The sequence below is a fragment of the Schistosoma haematobium genome, chromosome 4, assembly GCF_000699445.3.
Source record: "Schistosoma haematobium chromosome 4, whole genome shotgun sequence".
NCBI lineage: Eukaryota > Metazoa > Platyhelminthes > Trematoda > Strigeidida > Schistosomatidae > Schistosoma > Schistosoma haematobium.
In genome coordinates this window covers 31156452-31182849 of record NC_067199.1, presented here as the reverse complement: position 1 = coordinate 31182849, position 26398 = coordinate 31156452, and the positions used below count along the sequence as shown (strand labels likewise).

Below are 26398 nucleotides of genomic sequence, written 5' to 3'. Positions count from 1 at the left end.
ATGATAAATGAAATGTTATCTTAAAACTTTTAAATGTTGAAAACTGAATCCTCTGGGAAGAATATTAATGAAAATGTTTAATTAGGGAAGCTGGGAACTCATTAAGAGTGTAAAATGTATATCATCAAGAACATGATATCTTAGAACACGCGAAACCTAGTCAATAAAGACATTGAAAGAAGGTACAGGCAATCTATCCAATAACCGTATTTAAATTTAAATTTGAAGAGACGATAGTATTCCTTTTTGATGTATGAATTATGGATAAATGGATGAATATTGTGAAAGTGAGCTGTCAGGTGTGACTTATTCCTATCATATATTATGCCACTTATCTCGTGACTTCTGCTACGAAGGCCCCAAATAATTTAATTTTTTTCCTGTTGCTAACAAATTATAGTTGTAAAGAGTAAGTCCTCGATAACTTTCAATGCAGATTACCACGTTGAAGTGTGCTCTTCTCTAATAAGCTGATTTCTCTCCTAGTTTGCTATTCAAAAAGGTCATCGCTGCGACTATACAAATAGTTGCTGTAACACATTCGACTTGTGAGAATAGAAAGAGCCTTTTTAACTTTTCTCTTACTGAGACGTTTGGAGGAGATTATAACGAAATTATTGTTATTGTAGGGAAGAAATTAGTTACTAGGTGAGAATACAGAGACTAACTCCAGTTTCAGACATAGCCATCTAGGAAAAAGATTTAACAATTCAAAGTTTCCTTCAAATTTATATTTTATTATTTCCATTCAATATATATAAAAAAATACTGCACATGTTTGATAAAGTTTACAAAATAACTTACTGGCAAATTATTCGCTTGTTCAATAACAACGTATAAAAATCCTGAACTCATACTTCGTCCGGATGCTTTACGATACTGTAAAGCCTGTTCCATTGACTAGTAATCATCATGTAGTTTGGAACGGCATGATTTAGTATAAAGAGAAAAGAAGGGAAACAGAAGATGAATAAAAAGCGAATATTATCACAAATAAATTATAAAATAATAAATAGAGAGGGAGTATCAGCAATGAAATTATGTCAAATCACAATTAACAAGATGAACTGAATAGTAATTGACTGACAAACGATTCGATTGTGCGAATAAAGTGACTAAGAAATAAAACAGACAGTAGGAATAACAAGTAAACATAACAACTTTCTTGTGATGAGATTTGAGATAAAAAAAATCAAAGTCAATGAATTCGCAATATCACGAAGAAAATATCCAACTAGCTTGAGAACGTTTAGTTTGTAATGCATTTTTGTACACAAAACATGAACAGCTGTATAGAATGATCGATTGCCGCACAATCATAGAGTAAACATTCAAACATGAAACACGAATGAAGATGATATACATTTACAGTGGATTTGTAATTATTTCAACAACAAATTTCATATAAATCAGTTCACAAATTAGAAATCTGAAGACTAAAATAAACAAACAGTAATCAAAACTAACAATTAATACAAGGAAATCATGTTGATTTAACGACTAACAAAGGTTTTAATATTTTTATCACTTTTAATACAATTCCGTAACCAGGTACAAGATCGTGTACTCAAATTGAAGACTGGAGTTTTATGTGAGGTCTAGCGAAATTACTTGACCCATAAAACAATATAGGTGAGGAAGATTGGAACTATTGATTTAACAACCGAAATTTAAATGCTTTAATCACTAAGTCATTTCTCGTACGGTATTCACATTCAAGATGAGTAAACCAATACCTGGTATAGAAACATAATCACCTAGATTCAGGTGAATAGATTGACTCGTGATTTCAATTGTGAAAATACCATAATCTCCACAATTCCCTCATACAAACAGTGCAATCAGATATTTATCTCATTTTTATGTGAAGCTCACAATAATCTAACTTCGATTAGATAGACTTTTAAGCATTAGGGTGCTAAGATCTAGTTATAAGCCATATATATATATATATATATATATATATATATATATATATATATATATATATATATATATATATATATATAGAGAGAGAGAGAGAGAGAGAGAAAAAAGTTTGTGGTGTTGACTAAATCAAGTTTTGCAAGTACGTCCTATAAACAGTACAAAAGTCAACATTATTTAGGCTACCACAAATGTTAATAATATGAATCATATAATATGTGACTAAATTTAAAAGTGATAATTCAATCAACTGATAAATGAAATAAAGGAAACAAAATATGTAGAAATACAATCTACAATGAAAATAGAGATTTGGAAATCTATCAAACTAAGAATATTCAATATCTTATCTGTTTAGAGAGAAAAAAACACCAACAACAATAACACAAGTATCACATAGAATCTCAATAGATGAATTATATTTTCAATAACAAAAAATAAAACAATAACCAATAGGAATTGAACAAACTAAACATTATTCTATTGAAAATGGAATGAATGCTTTAAAAAAATCTATTGAATTGTTTTTTTTTTTTGGGGGGGGAGAGTATTGATTGTAGATGGGGATATGTAATAAAAATTAATCAATCATACAAAATACACATAGACATAATGAATTAGTGGTAAATTACAAAGTGCATGCGTAATCAACTTTAACATTAAAACTGTGATACTGAAATTTACACGAACTCACCATGTATAGTATAGTTGTATGTAAAATTTGACAAGTAATCATGATTAAGAAATAGGAAAATTGAAGAAAATCAGTAAATAACAATAATATTATACTAAGATATATTTCTTGTGTAACATAATGTTACTAAATGCAAACGAATATATTTAGGGGATACTTCCAATGTGTAAACACTTGTTATATTGTCTGATATTTGTTCTACGGAGAGGGTAGTGAAGGATTAAATTGGAAGATTTTTGGCTTGTTTTTATTTTGTTTGGAAAGCATCGATTTGAGTGGTTTGTATTATTTTCTCTGAATAGGTTGTCTATACAATCTTCGTGTCAATTTCAAGGTTGCTCGTCGTTTTGAATGATCCGCTATTTCACATAAATATTTTATATACAAATCATTATGATCTCGCGTAAAATTGAAATGTCAAAAAACTTCACTCTAATAAGCTTTGAACCGTTTTTTTCGGAAATTGTAGACTAACAAACGACTTTTGAAAAGTTTAATTTGACATGGATCGAATTATACAGATGTTGATATTTTTAACTAAAATGTGATCAATCATGGTTGGTATATGTGAATCCTGCACAGATTACCTCTATATAGACATTATGACACATGTTTGTATATAATAAGCAGGATGTAGCGAGTTCCGTTTGTTTAAAAGGGATAAGCCAATCTAAGTGAGCGGCTATCTGGACTGAGTGGCTAAGTGGATAATGCAATTGGGCTGGCAGAAAAGGGTTTTGGATTCTAGTCCTAGAGTGAACATCAACTCTGGAAAGCAGCAACATCCATTTGGATAGTCTCAAACAGGACAAAACGCGCGTCCTCCATTCCATTGCTGGTCACATTATATACTAATTTCTAAAAATATTATCGGGCTCTAATATCTGAAATAGACATTCGCGGTGGTAGAGATTACGATCACTAAAAATTTATACTGGCAATCTGAAATCACTGCTTTCAAGGATTTGATTAGATTTCTAGTTGGTAGGGTAGAGAGGGTAAAAAGACCAAAAAATCTGGCTCCCTTAAAAAATCATTTCCGTAGACTGCTGATATTCCCTTAGATTTATTATGCAATTCCCAAACTACGCGAATGACTATTATGCACTTAAATTTATCAGGTATATCAAACAGTGGCGTGGCAATTGATTTGGTTACTAAACACTGTTTAGTTGAATACTTCGAAAAACGATTTTTAGAAACCATGCCAGTTATCACACAGTGATAATTTCTAGTGGTGACAACATGAAAAACAAATAAGCCTTCCATTAGGTAAGTCAAGCTCTTAATTTTACATGGAGTGCAAGGCTACTCAAGCCTAAAAAAGTAAACGTCCTTCGTTTTTTTCCAACTCACGGCAAATTGTACAACAATAATTCGACTGCATAAATGGAAAAGAGCCTCACATTGGGAAAAAGACAACTACCTAGTAGTATTTGATTCGCAATATCAGTATGTATTAACAAAAATACAGAATTGGGTGGGCTATTTGTCACTTAATCTACGATCATAAAACTTACCTTTTTAAAATTCCTAAGTTGCATGGTCAATATGTGGAAATTTGTACAATGATGAAAAGTTTATAGTTTGTATGACTGTAAAGAATAGTGGACTGTGATAAAACGAAACTATGTTTCGAACTTTGGAGATTATTGACAAAAATTAGTCAAGTGAATGTACAATCAAGTATTATTTGTCATTTAAATATAAATAATTCAATTTAATGCAAGTACCTTCATTTGTTAAATGTTCACTTAAAAGGTGAGATATGAACGAAGCAGTTTGATAACCAAAATTAAGAGCAACAACTAGGTGTACACAACTACAGAGTACTATAATTAAAGTAAATCACAAACAAGAGTTTATATCATTAGAGAATTATATCGTTATAAGTAGGTTATCGCTAGTTTTACCATAGAACTCTTTAAAGCCACAAGTTTACCCAATCAAGTAAACACTAACATAAACGAAATCCAGATTCGAGGGAGGAGTAACTAGATGATTGACAAAAAAGGCATTTAAGATAGACATGATTTTCAAATTTTAGATAAAGTTACCGATAAATTTTGCATTCATGTCGTAATTTTCTATATTGTGATAAATTATGGGATACGTATAACATCTAATCATTGAGTTTTTATCGAGAAACTAAAATAGTACACATTTAACCTATTATGTTGTATAAAATATTTAAAAACACCTCGGCAGATTAATGTCTACATTCGATTAAAAATATCACGCAAAATCATCTTGTTAATGTTTCACCAAAGGAAATTGTTTTTGAGATGATAACTTTGGCTAGTACTACGAAATGTTTTATTTGTTTGTAATACATAACAATGTTGGGTAAGACAGGGGAGTGATCTCCGGGATTCAAATACAAGCGGGTAAGGTTATAAGAGGAGCATTTCTCCAGTCTTCGATCCACAAGCCAGTGGATTAAAGTCAAGAGATGGAATCCCTTGGAAAACGGTGACCATAGTATTTTATTCGTCCAGCCTATAATAGGTAAGTCTTCTGTATTCATTACAAGTGTTGAGATTTTTGGGAAATAGATATTTTTAGAAAGCGGGAACAATACTAACGAAGTTACGTGGCAAAAAAACCACCACTTTGATTATGAGCAATTTACAGTGGCATTTAAAAAAGTAACGTTATAATGAAACGGATACTACAAAAAATTTGAACTTGTTTATCGAATCATCTGTAATTATGATTTTGTTATATATATATATATACTGATTTATCTGTTAGGATGGTGGATGGCAAGTTGTCTGTATTCACTATTCAACAACAGGAAATGGAGCATTTTCCCCAAAATATCAGGTTGTAGCACTGGCTGAAAATTGACATAGTAATCAGGAAGCAATAAAAGCTAAAACTAGTTAACCTTGGAGTTTTAACTAAAATTTCGCGTTGAAGATGCTCTGTGAACAGTAAGTGCAAACATGTATTAATAGTAATATCAAATGCAAACATATATCCAACGATTACTACAGATACTTCTTTAACATAGTTATGAAGCAGATTAAAACACTGGTCCTAAACACAGTCCACATTTCCTTGAATAAAGCAGTTTAGTTATTAGAGACGGGGTTTTCCAAACTACCAGTAAAATATTAAACAGTAAATGCCAAATAACTTAAGAATAAACTGGTGAAACAAGAAAATAAGAAAAGACAGATAATATGATTCTAAATATCTAATACTAATAGTAATAATAATGATATACGACAAAATTGAATTTAAAATTATTTTATCAGTGAAATACTCGGGTACTAGTACTGAACCGGTAATCTGGAAGGAATGTTTCCAAATCGCAAGTTTTTTAATTATAGCCGGGTAATAACAAACCTGAATTAGCAAAAGGAGGTTAGTTGAAATCGTAAACCACTTTCACAAATAAAATAAGAGGAAATCAATCGAACTGACTAGAAAATGCAGAAGAAAGTCTACGATACAGAATAAGGTAAACAGCAGGTAAGTTCCGGAAGATTAACACTAGTTAAAGGTACATTTACAAACTATAGTAATAATAATAAAATAATACCTACAAGAAAAGCTCGTTGAGCATATTGAACAGACTTCTTATCAGTATATATGAGTAAAAAATTAAAGAATAATTTTAAAGTTGATTATTTTAGTTAGCTCAGAACTATATATAACATTTGAATATAATATACATATATTTTGCGTTAAAATTCAGGCCAATATTCTATGAAGGATGTAATTTTAGATAGCTTAGTGTTTTATGATAGCCTTAGTGTATAGAACCATACCATCGCCTGAAAACAAAGAACGAAAAGAACACTGACGAACTTGTAATTTTATAAGAGAGTTTGAACTTGAATAGTTTGTTTGTTAAATCATAGTTTACATAATTACGTAATTGATAGTGAATGAAATAAGATATTAGCAATTCATAATTCTGATAAATTATAAGTTATATTTTTAACCAGATACTTTTTTCCCCGAAAAAAATAATTATACTGGCAATATAGCGAGATTAATCACTTAAGCCTGTTATTAAGGAGAACACTATGACATTTGAGTTTTTAATTTGGATAAACTTTATTCTGGCAAAGGAATATGCATCTTTCAATACAAAAATAAAGTATGTGTTCCAATTTTTAAGCATGATGATGTAACATTAAACTAACAAGTACAAATTCTTTTTTTCCAACAACTCTGAAATAGTTTACCGAAAATGCATTGCTTACAATGAACGTCCACAATTTTACATATCTAGGATTGTAATACTGACTGAAATCACGAGAAACACTCGAATGTATGTTAATTTATAGTCATCCGTGTGAATATTTATTACTATGAGATACCCTACAAAGAACACTGATGAAATGTCACAGAAAATCGATGAAAAACTTTAGACAAGTTTTAACTTGAATGAACAGTATTCAAAGTTATTCAAATTCAAATACGAGGAAACGAAAAAAAAATTTTTTGTTTTTCATTAGCTGATTAAGACTGAAATGTTTAGCAAAGTAATCAAAAATCATCAAGAGCTTACGTTATGTAACAATTCTAGAAGTAATAAGAGGAAATAGTCTATAGAATAAAGGCTAAAGATAACTATTACATAAACTATTACTTGAAGTATTCTCTTCACAATTTTTGATTACTTTGCTAAATGATACAACCCCACTTTTTATTCAATACTTAAATGTTATTTAAGAAAAGAAATGGAAGTGTTCGAAGTAAAAAACGAATATATTTTTCTAACCTGTACAAAATCCACTTCATGATTTGACAGTCGAAACCACGTTAATTGAATATGTAATGAACCAGTTTTTACCCCTTCTAATGAGGACCACTAAATAAACGGAGAAATCATTAACATATTACGTATAAAAAGGATGAGAACTAAGAAAATCTTGAATATTTTCTGTGTAAAACATTTGCTACGAATAGTTGAATAGTTTTTACAAGTTTAATGCTGAAACGAAATGATCTCTCTCTCTCTCTCTCTCTCTCTCTCTATATATATATATATATATATATATATATATATATATATATATATATATATCATTTGATTTACTTTATGTTGTCAAATATATCGTTTACTTTATTTTTATTTACTCATTTACTGAGTACAGATTCGTATACTTGACTCGTGAGTTACACTACTAGTGTGACGTTAGGTGACATTACCCGGGTGGGTTTCGAATAACGACTACTTAACCTAATGTATGAAATTATGCAGCCGTGTTTTTTGTGAGACTTAATAATGTGTAGAAACTTATTAGTCTAAAGCAATAAGCAGTTAAAGTCACTCAATTAATAGCTTTCTATATTGGGATGCTACTGAGTCTTATATAAAGAAACGTATGCTACAAGTCGAAAAGTCTGTAAATACTGATGAGAAGTCCAGAATAACTGAGTCTGATTTATGTGTCTGTATGGTATATTTTTGTACTTGGTGACAGTAATTACGCTGACCGATGGAGAAAGTCACAGTTTATCAACCCAATCATTAACTAGCAAATTTCAATCACATTCAGTGATACTGTAGGGTTCGCAATGAGTTATACTACCGAATGAAGAGCTACAAAGTAGAGAAACAGAAAGGCGAAATGATGAAACAACTACATCGACTGTTATATTTACCGAGATATATAGTTTGGTACTGTACGCACTTGAAGGCGAGTTAGGTATTTGTTGACATACTATGATACAAAACCACTATGAAGCTATCATAAATAAATGTGCTAATTAAAATCTTTGAATGAGTGATTTGGTTTGGAATAGTGTGTTAATTCCTAAGGTGGATCAAAATGGAGGATCGGTTATGTTCTGTGTTATATAAATAAGGGCGAAAACATTTGAAAAGTATAGACAGCTGAGAAATTACGGCTTAACTGTGAAACCTATAACTCCTTTTGACCTTCAAGTATTTAAATAATCCAAAGTGCTAAATTAGTTTTTTAGTCGCAAATATAGTAAAATGAGAATAATTCATATAAAACATAATGATTTCTATTTAAATCATTCAATAAAGTAATCCGTTTGTTACAAATTTTACACAACAGTTAATAAACAGAATAAATAATGTATGTCACTGTTTACATTTAATGTAGAGGCCGTGAACCTTTGAATTACACAACTGGACATGATTAAACAAGTTGCACATGCACTTTTATTATTTTTTTGATGGAATGTGATAGTTAGTATACATGAAAGATATACGTACATCCTTCTTGACAAATATTAGGAGGCTATAATAGTGTAACTAGTTCCTAGTTGCTTTGCTTCGATCATCTAAACTAGTACGGAGATGGGAAATAATGATTCAGTATTGTACAAGTAACTGTCTACATTAATAGTTCAATCAAATTCCGCAACATTTGTCTAGTATTCAAAAATGAATATAATTCATTTATTGACTTTGTATGTGATAAAAACATTAGATTTTGTAGTGTCATCATGATTTCAGTTGAAAAATCGTTGAATTTCAAGAATTATTTTGTTCTTATTAACATCGGGTTTGATGAGTAACACAATATTTTCTGATTATTAAACGTGAATTCAATAGTAGGTACTTACTTTTAAAGCTAGTCAATTTGTGATAATAGCTCAATCCTAACAAAAATATCATCAGTGAGTTAGTTTGAGGCATTTGGGACAGATATAATCTTTATTTATAACAAACAACGACTTTGTTAATCGGTTCATACACTTACCGTGTCTATTTCACCTTCACTGACTACCGACTCAACTGGTATCGAAGTACTACATTGAAATGATAAATTTAAAAGACAGAATGTACCAATATAAATAGAATAGAATAAAATATAAGTAGATGAAAACGACAGTTGCTATTGTGTCTAATACAGTGACATGAAATGTTGTACTTCAAATAATACCTGAAGTTGGATTGAAATATATTTCGTTTACTCAATACTGTGTATACGAGAAAGTAAGTCTGAAACTGCGATAAGATGGGCTTGATTAATTACATATAGTACTGGTTAGGTGACTAGCAGCAGAAAAAGAGACTAGACAGCCACTCTTTTACACTTGATAAAGTGTGTATGTTTATCAGAAAAATATAAGTGAAAGTTACATTAATGAATAGTTTGACTTGTTTAAAGTTCCATTATTAAAAAATGGGGAGAAGAATTTTACGTAGATTGTAGCTATGGTGATAACTTTAGTACAATAACCTAGAAAGGCGGCATTAAAACATACAATTTTACATAAAAATAAATGAAATCTTAAAAACCTCAAAAATAACAGCTTCATTAATTTAATAAGCGGCAAAAACTACTACATTGACAGATAATTAAAGCTAATTAATTAATTATGAAGTTGTATTCGTATTGTTCGAGGTATGCACTAACCTGGTAGCTTTGAAGGCTTAATAGGTTGTAAAAATGTGGTTCCTGTGAAAATCAGGAAGTTTCGTCTTAGTCTGGATAACCCTCATAGGATCAAGTGTTTGAAAAACATCTATGAATGAGCTGCATATATAACAATCTACTGGTCAATGAGTTATGATTAATGTCATATTTCTCTAGTCCTTTTAGTGGTGACTGAATTCTATAGATCGATTTTCAATGTGGCCACTAGTTTAAGTGGTTCGACATTGCATGCACTATACCGAGATGTTGTGTGGTTAGGTGTGATAAAAAAAGAGTAGTGTAAGCCAATAGGTGGTTAGGTGTAGTCGATAGGAAAACTTGGACCTAAGTTTCATGGTGTTTGGAACTTGTCACTTAGGTGTACCTAAACTCTTGAGAGGACTGGTGCTCTCTAGAGGATTCCATCCTACGTCCCTCTAATTCAGAGCCTGAGAAGTTTCCGCTGAGGCGTACATAACCTTGGGTGAAATATGAAAAACTGGAGTACTGGATTTTGTCCTAATGGTTGAACACTGTTGAGATACGATATCTGCAGTTTTTGGACCTCACATCCCAGAATGATTACTCAAGAAATGCATAAAAAGTCGAAATAAATCTGCAAATCATATATATATATATATATATATATATATATATATATATATATTGATGGAGTTTTGTTCTCTGAGCTCAGAGAACAAAACTCCATCAAAATCATCCACCTGAGCTACAAATCTTCTCCACCATCTCAATATATATATATATATGGTGAGAGAGACTCGTCAATCTAGTGATTCGGGAACATGACTTCCAAACACTAGATCACCTGAGGAAACAACGTTTTATCTATCAAGCTATATGAACTATTTTTACCATAATATATATGTGACAGCACCTTAGTACACAAACCTGTAATCGGTTGAGAAATGACTAAATATCATTCAATTAAAAACAGATATAACTAAACTTTCAGATGATTATATAGCTTTAATCCAACCTCTTACTTTAAAACTAATACAAATTTTCAGCTACAGTGAACAAGTTCGGTATAGTGAACAACAGCACGCCCAAGGTCTTAGGGCGAAGTCGTACTGCTGACTGTACAGAGCTGTGACGGCAGTAAGGTGTTTCCTTCAGACAACTAGCATGACAGCGATGCTGCCTTCCCACAAGGAGGGGTGGGGTTAGAAAAGGTCGACCCTAGAAATTCACACCTCATCTTATCCCACGGATATCCGTCTCCGGCGGTAAGGTCTCAACAAGCACGGAGCTAACATGAAAATCACCCACAAAAAGGTCGTGTGTGACCGACCTCAAGCAGTTGTCCCTTGGGCACTGCGGTCACACTCTCAAGTCACTAAGACCACCTTTGATCCAATTTCACTTTTAGTTACCTCCAGAAGAACCTTTCCACGGTGTGGGCAACCGGGAAGTGATAAATACTCTCATATCTCTAACAGTGCCTCTGTATAAGTGGACATGAATATGGAACCAGTAAGTTGAAGGTTTAGCAACTGGATGCCGAGGTTTGGTGTTCCGTTAGAAGAGATGAAGCTGTTTTAAAGTTAAGACATAAAGATAAGGAACAATGAAAAGTTTAACAACGATGTAGCTAACAAAGAGGATATTTTACTTCCTACTTTACGCTTGTTTTTAAAAACAAATTAATATACAGTACGTAAAATGCAAATCAAAACTGATTGAGAAAATTATTTATCGGGAGTTTATTTGGAAAGCACAAGATTGAAAACATCAAAGATTAATATCACTCTAGGTAAAGTTGGACAGTGTCCAGCAGTGGAATCCAGGACGTGTGTTTCGGCTTAACTGGGACTCGTTAGCTGGATTCACCTAGATTTACTAGCTACTATCCATCTTTGCTTAAAATGTTTATGACTTGAAAGAGCTACTGAAGCAATTCTTAGATGCACATATGTCGAAAGAGCCCAATCAATCATAGTTCAAACCAGAAGGGTTGCATATTGATGCTTTGAAAAAGATTAGTTTAATGTAGATTTTTTTTTCATTCTTCTGTTTTAATCCATATATATGCATAAAGTGACAGAAGTCAAGGTGATTAAATTAAGTAGAATATTTGTATGCAAACGATCAATGGCAGAGTGACTTGATGATTTGCTTATTATCAATTTATTTGTTGACTTGCATACTTTGTTGTGTATTTTATTCTACATTAGGTCCTAACTCAAATTTACAATAAGCAAATAAGAATTTTAAAATGGTTTTGTTTCCATAGAAATATTTAGTATTTATATGATGACAGGTTTCCAGAAAACCTTAGACCCCGACATAATTTAAATTAGCAAGTTGTAAACTGTGGCTTTGACGCTATACTGATGTACATAAAATTGATCGTCTCTAGCCTGTAATATGGTAATCTTATAGGTCAAATTCCAGTATTTTTGAATTCAGGTAACCCGTTTCAGGAATATTAATTATTGAGTAACATTCATTCTGAGTAGGTATAGATGGAAAAAATGAAATCGTTTTACATCTTTCAGCTGCTAAAACCAGACAGCTAATTTTCTAAAGCAAAAGAAAATACTTACCAACCTAAATAATCATCTTTGTTCCCTTGATCTTTATCGTATACTTCAAATGTTACTGACTGACCATGACAAATATCGACGATAGACTAAATAAAATGTTATTTAAAAAGAAAAGTAAGTAGTATTTAAATGATTGAATTGGACACAACATAAATAATAAAAAAAGAAGTTAATGAGATGTTAAATTCTAAGAAGTCTAATTAATATGAAGGAACTGTTGACATCCAGGAGAAAATTGGAAAACTAGATTACTGAATAGTTGTATATTTGAAGTTATATAAAAAAGTGAGCACAGGTAATTTACATGAATGAACACAAGAAACACAAATATCACGACAAATTTATTAACAATGGGCTAGTGAATAAAATTTCGGGAATTCTATCTAGTAAAGTTAATTTTATTTGAAATACATTCCCAGGAGTCGACACAGATAATAAAACTACGAACGAATTTCCGCTAAACGATTTTTATCACTATTGTATTAAGTATGGTCAAATACACATTACTTATTTACACCTATCACTCGTGGGATCGTAATAGCATTCTACATCCAACTCTGTCCTAGGTAATCCTATCCAGTTGTTTCCAGTTGCCATTCATCCTTTTTCATGTTTGTTTGCAATTCTCAACGCAGTGTGTTCTTTGGCCTTCTTCTTTCCCATTGCCCTTCAGGATTCCAAGTTAGCGCTTGCCTCGTGATGTAATTTAGTGATTTCCGCAATGTATTTCCTATCCATCTCCAGAGTCTTTTCCTAATTTCTTCTTCAGATGGAAGATAGTTTTTTTCTCCCACAGTAAGTTGTTACTGATGGTATCTGGCCAGCGGACGTTGAGTATCTTGCGTAGACATCTGTTTATAAATACTTGTACATTTTTGATGATCGTTGTGGTAGTTCTCCGAATTTCAGCTCTGTACAGTAGGACTATCTTGATATTCGTATTGGAGATTCTGATTTTGATACTGGTTGACAGTTGTCTTGAGTTCCATATGTTCCTCAATTTTAGGAATGCTTCCCTTGCTTTACCAATCCTTGCCTTTACATCTGCATCATATCTTCCTTGTTTATCAATGACACTGACCAGGTACGTTAACCTTTCCACCTCTCCCAGAGCTTCTCCATCAAGTATGATTTAGATGGTACTCTCTGCGTTGTACATTGGGATCTTGCTTTTCCTTTGTTTATGTTGAGACCTACTGGTGCATAGGCTGCTGCTATACTGGCTGTCTTGATCTGCATTTGTTCGTATGTATGAGGTAGAAGAGCTAGGTTACCTGCGAAATCCAAATAGTCTTGTTGCGTCTAAGCTGTCTATTATATTGGGTGGTTCGATATATATCATTTACTATCCTTAAGAAAATACCAGACAAAATGTCTCTTACACATGATCACAAATATCTCGATGAAGTGGCAAAGGCTGTTCCGCTGAGTATGCTCCATTTTCTAACACTACTAATGAACCACTTATTTGTCACTTTATTTTGGACGCTCACTTATGTTAAATAACTGCAATAATTCATGCAAATCTGCTTTAGTTGACACATAAAAGATGCATGTAAAGTGTTATATAGATGTCTTAAAAACTGGAGTGATGTGAGCTAGTTATGCGGACAGACATAAGCAGTATGTAGCAGGAACTGGGAGTAGAATGCTTAGCAGCAGAGGTTTGAAATAAATAGAAGAGGAAGAAAAACGAAAAGCAATCGGAATAAGAACTGGGTCAGAAGAATGAAGTTGTAAAGGACGACTCAAGGAAGATATTCAAATGATGTAGTTAGTTTATGATTTTCCTACTTTATAAAGCCACTGTGTGACTTAAATTAATGTATAATCGTTTATCGTACTTGAGTTCTCGTTTACTACAGTGCTATCTAGTAAAACATAATTTTTTATAGAGCGTCAAGAAAGCAAGAGAAACATATCTTAGGGTATTATGCAAACATACATAAAGATAAAAAACCAGGTCATAATGTCGAATCACTGAAGTTTGCAATATGGACGATATGATCATGACTCAGAATTCAAAAGACCATTAACAATCAGTTGCTTAATCTATAATTCCAAGGGTACATTGCAGAGTATTTACGAAGTTAAGGGCAAGTCTCTTGTGTCATCATAGAGTTGAGATGAAAATTATGTGAGTGAATAGACAGGCGAGATGCATAACTATTTTGATGAACGCTATATATTAGCAGTGTAAATCAATATAAATTTATTTCTTTTTTGTCAGTTTGAAGGTAATATGTATATAATATTTAACCTTCAGTACTTCTAGTGATATATTTTCAACTTGATGAACCTATTTGCTTATTGGTTGCAATAGTACAAAGAACTCTCAAAGTTATTAACGACTGATGAAAAAGACCTGAAGACATCAATAATATGCATTATTTTCTTATCTCGAACGGAAATCTTGACATAGTATTTTTGTCTGTTCTGACGAGTAAAATCGATAAAGGTACAATGATTTAGCTAGTCTGACCTAGAAAATGGCCGGTGGTAGAAAGCATGCAACAGAAACATACCAGTGACTGAAGTTGAAACACGGTATACAAATATGCGCACAGACAAGCGCAAATTAAAGAAAGGAAATATTTTCAGTATAAGTCACGAGGACTGAACAAATTCTAGTGTGAAATTGCACACACGTACGATATAGCATGCGTTCATTATGCAGCAAATGGTTGTTACATTTGTGACTCAATTATGAAAGTCACATAACTATCCAACTTTTGTGGATTAACATAAAAGTGAGAGAAATTAAGAATCTCAGATAGTTTATTTCTTAGTGAAAAAGACAATTCGATTAAACATGTAGACTATTAGCCAGGAGTCATTTGACCATCTATTTAAACTTATAATCCATCAAGGTTGACATACTTTTGGTAGTAATCGAAGTCAAATTTCTCATTATTAAGATGTACATGTTTATATGAAACAAAGAGGGCATTAGTTGAATGCTCATGATCCACAGGAAGACATGAATAAGCCATAACTGCATCTTCAGTACTTTTGTTTATCTGAAAATGAAGCCCCTAGTCACCTAATTGTAACAGTTTTAGGTTTTTGAACAATTAACCAACGATTTATACACAGATAAAGTTAAAAGTCCCTGATTTCATCGACTAATGCCATGCTTGCGTTTGATCACAATCCGTTATTTTCAACTTACTCTGATTACTATAGCACTGTAAATTTTGGCAGGGCACTAATATATCTGAGCAAAAATCCCAGCTAAAGATTAGATCCTTTTAACCAAAATAGGTTCACCTAACAAAAGTTTTATTCAGAAAATCGACTCGCAATTTTTGGTTTTATTTAGAGACCGCTTATCTTATAATATTCATTAGTCCTGGTGGGTTGGTGTCTAATGAAATCTCGACAACAATTGTAACAGCTCATTTGGCTTTTGCCTACTTACATCACTCATGATGTATACGAAATGTCCGTCTGCCGACATAAGGACGAATACAATTAGAGGCAGTTCGTTCTGTCCTACCATATAACTATGAAACGTGACCTAGAAGATTAGGAGAGATTTGTAGGTTGCTTGTATTTGATCATATATAGGTCGTGTATACTGAGATCATCGAGTGAAAAGTGTTGACCTTAAAAGCAAGGTAATAAATAAATATAGTAAGGTGGTTGATGAGATTATGAATAACCATTGATTTAGGTGGATGGAACATGAATTACGAATGCCGAACCACTACCTGTCATGATGCGAGATAACGGCTAACGTGGAAGTAAATTGAAAAAAAAACGTAGGGGCAACCAGATCAAAACTTGGTACCAGCATATGATGGTGGAGAAATTCGAACACTTCACTTCTATCTGAAGTTTGTGCTGATGATGTCGTTCAGAAGAACGATGAAAGCTCCACGACCAAACCATCCAGCTCAGAGAACAAAACACCACCAAAATACCAGCATATGAATTCATTGATTGTTGCTTTGCTATGTTGGAAGATGTTAACTACTTGATACACGTCTGTGTGATTGCCTTGATCGATGGTTAAAGGTATTGGTAACATAACTCTGAATTGGTCCCAATGGAGATGTATCCAATCAGATCCTGAGTTTCTGAACTATTTGGTAATTTTTATTGCGAGATCTAACGTTTTGTTTATAAATCATATCATAGTTACCTGATCTTTTTTATAACCACTGATATTATGACTATTACTTCTACTGCTTTGGTATCGCTCCAGGTAATTTTGTCTCGCTATGCTATCGTGGTGTGACAGCTTGAACCGACACACATGTATGGTCAATTTTAAACTACTTTTGGCCAACTGATATGTTTAAAGACTAAAGATCCACTTTCATTAGAATTACTGAATAGATTTCGACTTTTTTCTTGGAATGTAATTCAAAACAAAACTAGTCTGGATTCAACGGGCAAAGAAGGGAGAGAAGCTATTAGGTTGAGGACCACTAAGTCCATAGCAGTAAATCAAGCTGCTGGTGCTGGTTGGAGTGTCACTGATTGGTTCAGGGTCAAAGTTACAGAACTCGACATTCTGATTGGCGGTTTTGTTACGTGATATTAGTCAGAGGCCACAATTCATAACACACCAATTCTGAGAATAGTGGAACACTGGAAAAAGCAGAGGTTAATACACCTATTTACAATCCGCCATCGTTATTTACAATTTGTGGAAAATTGAAATAGAATAAACCTATAACATTCGCAGAACATTTAACACTGTTGTACTGAAGCCTCTAAAATGAAGCACTAGTTTACGCTACTGGGATCAATGGCTCAAGAGATTTAAAAGCTGTAGAATATATGTTTCTGCTTGTAGGAGATATTAAGGATCAGTGGAGCACAGTTGGTGTTCAGAGCAATGTTTAACAACAGGAACAAAAGAAATGAATAACTGATTTACAAACTTATCAAAAAATCCAGGAAATTTTATTTTATACCTGACAGTAAAATACTTCAGTAGAGTATATGATAGACCAATTTTGTAAAATACTACTGAACGAAAATGAGTAAAATACCACCATGGTCATGCAGTTTAGTCTGTTTGAAGTACAAAACAATCTTCGCATCAATACAAGTTAGGAAATATTTATTATGCACAGATTTTTGTACAATGACAAGAGTTGATAACACTTATCTAAACAAGTAACATAATTAAATTTAAAACAAATGATGGAGAAGGTAGAAAAGCATAAATCTATAATAGTACAATACATTTCAAATATTGTTTTTTATGGTATTCTAAAGGTTTATAAAATATGTCGATTAGTATGTAAAACATTATGCACCGTTTCATGTGCATAAATATTTGCAGTTTTCAACAAATAATGAAATGTAGGCGTTTTGGGTCGTTTTCAGATAGGAATCTTTCTAGGATAATAAACAAGTCTCATGGAAGGGAGGAGTGGTTAATATCATAAATGGTGAAGCAATCACACTATGGGGTAACCTTCACGTCTAGTAAACACAATAATGTCGTACAGAAGTGTATCCTGTAACGTGGTGTAACTTAAACATAATATTGAAGAGATAATCTGCATTTAGACTATTGTCGAAATAACGCAACCAATCTCATTAGTTAACGATATATAAATGTTACATGTTTCTGAAATAGATTTGAGTCATTAATAGACGCTTTACTAACTCTTTAAATATACTGTGATACTCTGAAATTCGCTTGAAATTAGAGGTAATTTAAAATTGCTCGAAACAAATTTATCTTAAATGCTGAGTATAGTGAGTTAGATGAGATCGAATTCGGATATGTAGAAAAAAGGAAACCAATCGATATCACGAGACAATGACTAAAAAAGACAGCAATTAAGAGAACTGAATGACCCACCTCAAAATGTTGGTTCCAAACTGGTTCTAGTGTTTCTTTAACAACAGAAGTAGTGAACGTTCTAGCGCCAACTGTGAATGAAAAAAAATTAAGTTGCCGATTTCGTGAAGTTGAAAGAGTATGTTTTTCATTGACGATCATTTTATATTCTATTACATGTAAGTTTTTCGAGAGTTATTAGGAATATCAACTCCAAGATTTACGTAAATTTAACCGAGAGGCCTCGGAGAGATGTTGCCTGAACTTCACTACAGATAGTCACTATATCCAAACCATACACAACTGATTATAAATTGGAAGAAGTGAAAATATAACAATTTTCGATTCATACACTTAACACTCATATTTTGATTCGGATCTTTGGTAGGAAGTATTGAATTAATGCCCAAGATTACAGAAATCTTCAAAACGTGATCGCAAAGCCCAAGGGCCAACTGCTTGAGGCCAGTCACGCACGGCATTTTTATGGGAAGTTTTTGATTTGTTAGCTCCGCACTTCAAAAGGCCTTACAGTCAGAAAGGGAAGTCCGTGGGGTAAGGTGAGGTGTGATATTTATAGGGTCGACTTTTTATAACCCCTTCCTTCCGTTGTGAGAAGGCAGCATCGCTGCAGATGATGGTTGTCCGAGGGAAACATCTTACTGCCGTCACATCCCTCTACAGTCAGCAGTACAACTTCACACTTAGGCCTTAAGTTGGTGGTTTGTGAATAAACTATCGGATATCAAAAGTTGCAGTATAATGAAAACTGGTTCATATTAACAAGTTACACAAGACTACAGGCGGTTAAAATAAGTGACTGCGGGATCATCTAGACGTCAGGAAGAGTGGTGACTAATCTGTTACAACAATCATGTATAAAGAATTATCGACAACCGGAGTTCCAGAAAGAAAATAGGGATAGCACAACTAACATTTTGAATCCACTTTTTAACTACATCTATTTTATTGAAAATAAAATACAAATCTACCATAAAATTGACATTTACCTCGTATAACACAATATGGATCAGATGTACGGTGTCCAATCACATTTTTATCACCTGCTTTAAGATTCCGACCAGATATGATATTGATATGAAGAACGCCCTTTTAACATTGATCAATAATGAAGGTATAAAAATAATTCGAGTAGCAATAGTGAATAAAATGAGAAATAATAATGTTCGAAAATTAATTAAGGTATTCAAAACAATTGGATGATCAGAAGAGAATAGACTTAATTGTTTACCGAGATAACACAGTTCAATATATCATAAAATTATAAAAGATGGATGCAATATGGAATCGAACTACGGAAGAGATTAAAAACCAAGAAAATGAACGGGTGTTTTCCATATTAAGAATAATATTGTTGCTTAAAACTACAAGCCACTTTTCAGACATCTTCCAAACACCAACCTGAAGATCTGTTATAATAAATGATCAATTAGTGCTACAATGATATCTGATTGCCTTAGTACATCATCCATTATTTTGAGTTTATAAACCCTTGAAAAGTACGCATAAATGAATTCACTTGTTTAAAAAAGGTACAGTTCCACCAATTGCTTTAACTAAAATACCTAAGTTCCTAGACCTGACAACAAAAATTTAAAACTACTAAGTGGAAGAAGCAATAATGTCAATTGATATCACGAACAATGATTAATACAATTCAGTATTGTTTTTTATGATACTAATCATGTTCTGAATTTGGGTTAAATAGTGTCGAGACATACTGTTCTATTCGGACTTCAGATACACGCTTACTTGAGGTAATGGATATTTCAAACGCTGTATGTCAATATCAGGAACCAGTTGAACCGGTAAACGATTTGGGAGGACGACCAACTGGTTGACAACATTACGAAGTACTGTGTTCAATGTTTGTCTGAATGGATTTAAAACAAATACAGTTGTTAAACAGTAGAAGCAATGTAAAAAATAGACAAGATCGACGTTTAATACCTTTTAAAAGTTATTTTTATCTAATTACATAACTTGTGTTTTCGAATTCTCTTGGCGACGTGAAAAATAAACTGATTACCGTGTCTTTCTCAGTCCCTAAACATTTAGTGTGTCTTAATATTTGATATTTAATTCACTTATGATATATCCAGTAATTGTGAAGATTAAGTTTCTGGCAACAAGATCATTTATTTGTGATTGCCAAGTTATTGACTAAATAAGCTATAGTTTGGACAGGAATTTTTATAGTACACCATCATGAAAATAACACATCAGTTGAATAAAAGACTTTCTACACGTCTACAACATTAAATCTGAATAGCAAGTTTATAGTAGTAGATAAGTAGTTACTTTGAAATCTATCACAGACTATTTTAAAATAACATAAAAGTACAGGAAATCTGGAAAAATTTAAGGCGCAAGGAACACAAGTATTTTATTGTTAATGAAATGTATTTTTTGGATATAAATGAAAAGAATGAAGGACTAATAAATAACAGTTGTGATTACATTTTTCAGTCATATCCAGCCATAACATATGTACACGTGAATGCCGAATAATAGTTTATAGCTTTTATAAGAGTTTGTTATTGTAAAGTTAAACTAACACCATAGACGAATATAGATTACGAAGTGATTGAGTCCTCATTGTTATCACATATTTTTAACACTGATTGAAAAAACTGCAAAGCTTCTGAACACTTGGGAAGTTTTAAGGCTTACCAATAAATTGTGTACAACTTGATCAAATGGTTGGAATTTGTTTTTTGTTTAGTGAATCGTCCGACGATAAAGCGGACAGATGTCCAGCTTGATTAACATCTACTTAAACGAAGTGTTCATCTAGTCACGTTGATCCAAGCAATAATAATTTTTAGTCCTAAAGAAATCTCTGGCTTACAGTTTTCACTGTTGCACTACTGGTCATCTTCTTAAAGAATAAATTTTCATTTATATTAAGACCCTTACGTCGAATTCATGCCGACTACCAGCGCTGGAGATCTCGAAGTAACCAAACAACTGTTCGTCCTCTCAAATCCAACATTCAATACCTTGACCATGTTACGATTATGAAACGTTAGTACATGCTTTTGTGTACAGAAATTTATTGACGGTAGAAGGATGGTGATAGTCAGTAAGCCAATGTTCAGACTACTGCAACTCATTCATATGCAGAGTCAAATGTACAATAAAGGACGTATAATTAAGTGTTCTGAAAACGTCTCATAATAGAATAACAATATAAAGTAAGAAAACTAGAAAAAATAACATATTAGAGTAAACCCACTGCAAACCAGGGAGTCCCAGGATATTTCCCATATCAGTTAAAGAGAAATTGATATACTAAAATTCAAATGAAAAATGAATGTTACTGACTGATATTTCCATAAATAATAGACAACACAGAAAAAGAGATTTACCAAGCTGATACATTTCCCACATGGTATGTGTGAAGTCACTTTGTAATGACGAGTTGAGGAAAGGAATGTATGAGTAGCTAATGTCTAGTGAATAAATTTATAAATTTTTAATGAGGATTTGTTGAATAATATAATGCTGATCGTAAACTCGTTTGATTTACTAATTCCAAATATATTTTTTACTGTCTACGGAAAGAATCATTATGGAGCATTTCTTTTTTAAATAAAGAATATAATGGTGATTTGAACGTCCAAATTACAGGAGCTTCTCTCTATCTCCATAATTCCTATAGGACAGTCTGATTTGGTAAACTTAGTAAATTTTTATGTATTTATTCATATGAATCGAAGTAATAATTATACATGACAAATAAATATAACTTAATTTCCCTATGAATTTTGTCGCCAATCAACTTCTAATTCAAACTGATAGTCTCAGAATTAGTATTTGATGGTAACGAAGGCTAATGAGATCTTGAATTTTAATATACGAAATTTTGTTGATCATGATACTTGTGATAAGCCAGAGTTATGTAGCACCTTTCCAGCTACTGTAGTTTTCAGCCAAATTAAAGAAGCTTATAGATTAGAAGATATTAACGAAGAGTTATTAGTACTAAACGGTAGCATCAGAGTACATAACTTATTTTTCTATTCAATAAATAATGAGTCATAAAATACAAATAATCCTTGCGTTGTGAATGACGGTGCATTTATAAACGACACCAAGACAATTGCCAACGTTTCCAGTACTATACTTGTAATTAATTATGAACCTTCAGATAACATAAGATCAGAAGTTATACACAAAAGTATTAACTACAAACAATATTTTCCTTAACTTACTTCCAAATCGGTAATGCCATAACCTACGTTAAGGTTTTAAGAAACCGTAGAATAATAAAAATCGCATCCATTTACTTCATTTGTACCGGACCTGATATTCTAGTACGTCTACTAAAACTGTTTAAACTTCTCGGAAAGTAAGCATATATCATAACAGCTAGAAACAATATATACATTATTGTTTCGAATCTCGAGATAAGAATGACTTGCACAAATACAGGCATGTGGAAAGCTATAGATTAATAGAAAAGAATTGAACGTCAAGAAACTTCCGGTTGTTTACTAGCTAAGGAACATATAACTAATTAGTAATATGGTTTCCTTAAATTTAAATCTTGGGTAAATTGTAACTTTGACTCTTTTAACTTCCCATTTTTTTGGACTTAATCTCGGATATCAGTTTCTTAACGGAAGACTAGTATCTCGGCATCAAATATTCAGTGAGTAGGTGCCTTGAATCTTTTCTCCGTCATAAACATTCAAGAAGATGGAACGAAATTCCTTTTGTCGGCACCCCATTTGGTCGCGGGTGGTGTATGGCAAGGTGTCTTAGGTCTTGTGCTCTTTATAGCTTCTATAAACGATAACTAAGACTGAATCAGCGTGTGTAAACTTTTTCTGTTGGCGGATGATTTTAAGGTAGCGTATTCATTTTCTTCACAAAAGCATACCAATATATAAAACTGTATCATTATAGAGCCCAGTGAGGTCGACTTATGGTGTTTGAAATGAACTGGACTTAACACTGCTAAACGTGGATGGATTTCCTTTAGTAGTCCTTTTCTCAATTATGACTTCCGACTAAATTGTACTAGTCAGCTTCAAATATAGTGGTTAAAGAGAAGATGGTTAAGCTAAAACTATTTTCAGCTAGATACAGGGTAAATTCCTAAGGCGTTATTGGGTTGTTAATAAAAAAAAACAGAATGAGCCAAACTGTCAAAAGGCGGTGTCTAAACAACTTATTCGTGATTGCATATAGAATACTACAAGTTTGCAATTGTACAGAAACTAAAGAAATATACCAATAATTACTGACTGGACTATCCAGAAAGCACACAGTAACCGCACCAGCGAACGGGACTTTTGGAACTAAAGGCTTCATAACGACACGTAGTGTACCACGCAGCTTACATTGCAAATGAAATAAAGATGGAAAGTGAAAAACATTTCATTAATCAATTGAATAGAATATAATAAATATATGGTCTTAGTTTCACGAATGACAGCATTAGTATTTACTATCCAACTGTAGACATTCATGAAAACTTTCCTAAAGAATCAAAAAAGTCTATCAATTTTAGCTAGTATCTGATTATCAGCACCATCCCTGAACATCGGTTTAGTAGTCACTACTAAAACACCGAAGTACATTTGAACGATTAATGGCACTTTTCTGAGAAAAATTATGTTTAAACCAAGTTCAAACTTCTCATTTTATCTCAAAGCTCTATTCGAGCTTGGGAGTCAGATAACCAAAGTTTCAAAGGCTTTAATTAGTCCACGAATTTTAGTTAGCTGAAAGGAATTATTGCACTTTCACATCCTTAATTTAAGCACAATATAAGCTTGGAGTTCATTACTTGTTATTTCGAACAGTTTGAGAAAATGGATTGAGTACATGCTAAAGTACCTATTCTTTGCACATTGTGTAACGCTTTGGAATCAATTATACTAAGCATGGTATTTAAGAATAGCAATATGCACGATATAATTGTCTTATTTCAGTGTGTGTAAACATTCCCATTAATCTCGTAATGAAACTATCCACAGGATCATACTCGAAATCATCAACGAGGCTTAGGAAGTTTACGTGTTGGTATGACCCTGATAAGTAAAACAAATACACTGAACAATCTAATAAAAAATTTGTCGGCCCTTGAGAGCAAAAACTATAAAACCAGAGAATACAATTTACTCACAATAAAGATAACTTTAAAATGCTTAGAGAGGACACTAATTTCGATCCTTCCAGAGGTCTAAAATGACTGTTTTTGTTTAGAAGCTGGATAAGGGTCGAATTGTTGTAACACAGAACTGTGTGATATTTCAGCAAAGTTACTGAAGACAGCTTTAAAAAAGAAGGAGTACTATTTAGTTGCTTTTGCAAGACCTACAGAATAGAGGGTGACTTCTTTCAGGTCCACTTATTAAACGAACTTAAAAACTAAACTAGCTGAACTAGATGGAATATGTCTGAAGATACTAAAGTAAGTTGAGTTGTTCGTTACTAAGCCTTTGTGTGTTGCTGTTTGTCACTATCTCGGAGGGCGATACCAAAGCAATGAGAAATTGATTCGAATTTAGTTCTGATGAAAGGACGATTAGACTTTCGTCAAAACTATCGCATTTCATTTAGTGCAAAGATGCTTTTAGTATACTATAAGAGCACTTAGACAGTCTTAGTAATTTTCGGAAGATAGTACGATTTTAAGGGAACTTCTAGTTTTTCTGACGTTTCATATAAATGGAAAAACTGGCGTTCCTCCGGATTACAAACTGCTTGTGAATTTAACTCTTATTGAGTTAAACAGGGTGTTTGATACTTATATACTTGGTTGGCATTCAAATAAACATTAGGATCAATAATTGGATGAGTGAAAAATTTCTTAGTTGGACAACGAAGAACACGGATACTCTGAACTATCCAGCTTGAAATATAAAACTCCAGAACAATTTAGAGGCATTAAAATTAATTAGCTAGACATCTATAGACTTGGTACATGCCACTTAGACTAAATGTGTAGATATACAGGGTTAAATAACCTGAAAGATATGAATTATTAAAAAGTACCTCAAACTCCTTCACTCCCGCCTTGACTTTTCCTAAGTTTACTTTGATTCTAGCATCACTGTATAGCCTGTGAAAGCATTAAATAAAGCAGGACTTACATAAGGTCTAGGTCCATAACGATTTCGTCCTTCCTGATGTTTTCATTCATATAAACTTTCACTCCACCGATTCTAGGGGGCTACAATACAAATGACTAACAAAATCCATTTACCGTGTCACCTAAGTCAATAGTAGCAAAATTAAAAGGTGTTAGTGCAGTTGGTAGATTTTGTGCAACGACAGGCTCGATAGATGCAACGATAATATCTCTCGCGTACTCACTAATGGATGGCCACATTCGTTTAATAACCTAACAAAGTATCTAATTTTTAGACTTTATTACTTTGTTTAGCCATTCCGCTCTTTCAACATCTGGAAAGTAAACCTTAGTAAATAATTTACATTATAAGATTTCATTGATGTCAAGCCTACCCAAGACGGAAGATCTCTTACGGTAAAATTTTGGATTATGAATGCTTTTTCGTCTTCTCCAATGGCTTTAAGTGAGCTTATTAACCTTGACTGCTTATTTCTAGTATGTTGCAAAACGAAGTATCCAAGCGACCCGACCAAGACCCAGGTAGTGCTAAGTCGAAAATATCCTACGCCGTAAATGGAGGCGCATGTCAGAAACAACTTAAAGTAATCCCAAGAGAGTGACAAAAATGTTTGTTTAGGAGGCAACGTCTTCTTCACTTCGTCATTGGAAGCACTTCCTTCTAACATCTTCACCTAACTAACAAACTGTCCGCGTTTATATCATCGCGCTCAAGGTCCAGAATCTGAAGGCATTAAACAATTCACACTTCCTATCGCGTAAATTCTGTTCTCTGTGCCAAAACGTAAATGGATTGTATTTTTTCACTACGTTTAGCGAAAAGACTGATCACAGGCCATAAAACGGAAAATACAGTACAAGCAAGGCTGTCCACTGACTACAAAAATGTAGGAATGCCATTATCAAATGATT

General features: G+C 32.8%; 1 protein-coding gene across 1 annotated transcript in view; it reads right to left on the bottom strand.

Annotated features, from left to right (window-relative positions):
- Positions 1 to 26198, bottom strand: part of KIF11 (Kinesin- protein 11) — a 110278-nt gene extending 84080 nt beyond the window's left edge. Inside the window, exons 1-13 of the mRNA XM_051216194.1 lie at positions 25861 to 26198; positions 25772 to 25813; positions 25601 to 25738; positions 25488 to 25567; positions 25390 to 25456; positions 21298 to 23724; positions 20131 to 20251; positions 19368 to 19467; positions 18379 to 18449; positions 12549 to 12634; positions 9322 to 9370; positions 7362 to 7451; positions 805 to 888 (exon numbers count right to left, since the gene is read on the bottom strand). Of these exons, the coding sequence (XP_051066761.1) occupies positions 805 to 888; positions 7362 to 7451; positions 9322 to 9370; positions 12549 to 12634; positions 18379 to 18449; positions 19368 to 19467; positions 20131 to 20251; positions 21298 to 21494 (798 nt within the window). The 5' untranslated portion in view covers positions 21495 to 23724; positions 25390 to 25456; positions 25488 to 25567; ... (1 more) ...; positions 25772 to 25813; positions 25861 to 26198. The remainder of the gene's footprint in view (positions 1 to 804; positions 889 to 7361; positions 7452 to 9321; positions 9371 to 12548; positions 12635 to 18378; positions 18450 to 19367; positions 19468 to 20130; positions 20252 to 21297; positions 23725 to 25389; positions 25457 to 25487; positions 25568 to 25600; positions 25739 to 25771; positions 25814 to 25860) is intronic.
- Between the last annotated feature and the right edge of the window lie 200 nt (positions 26199 to 26398).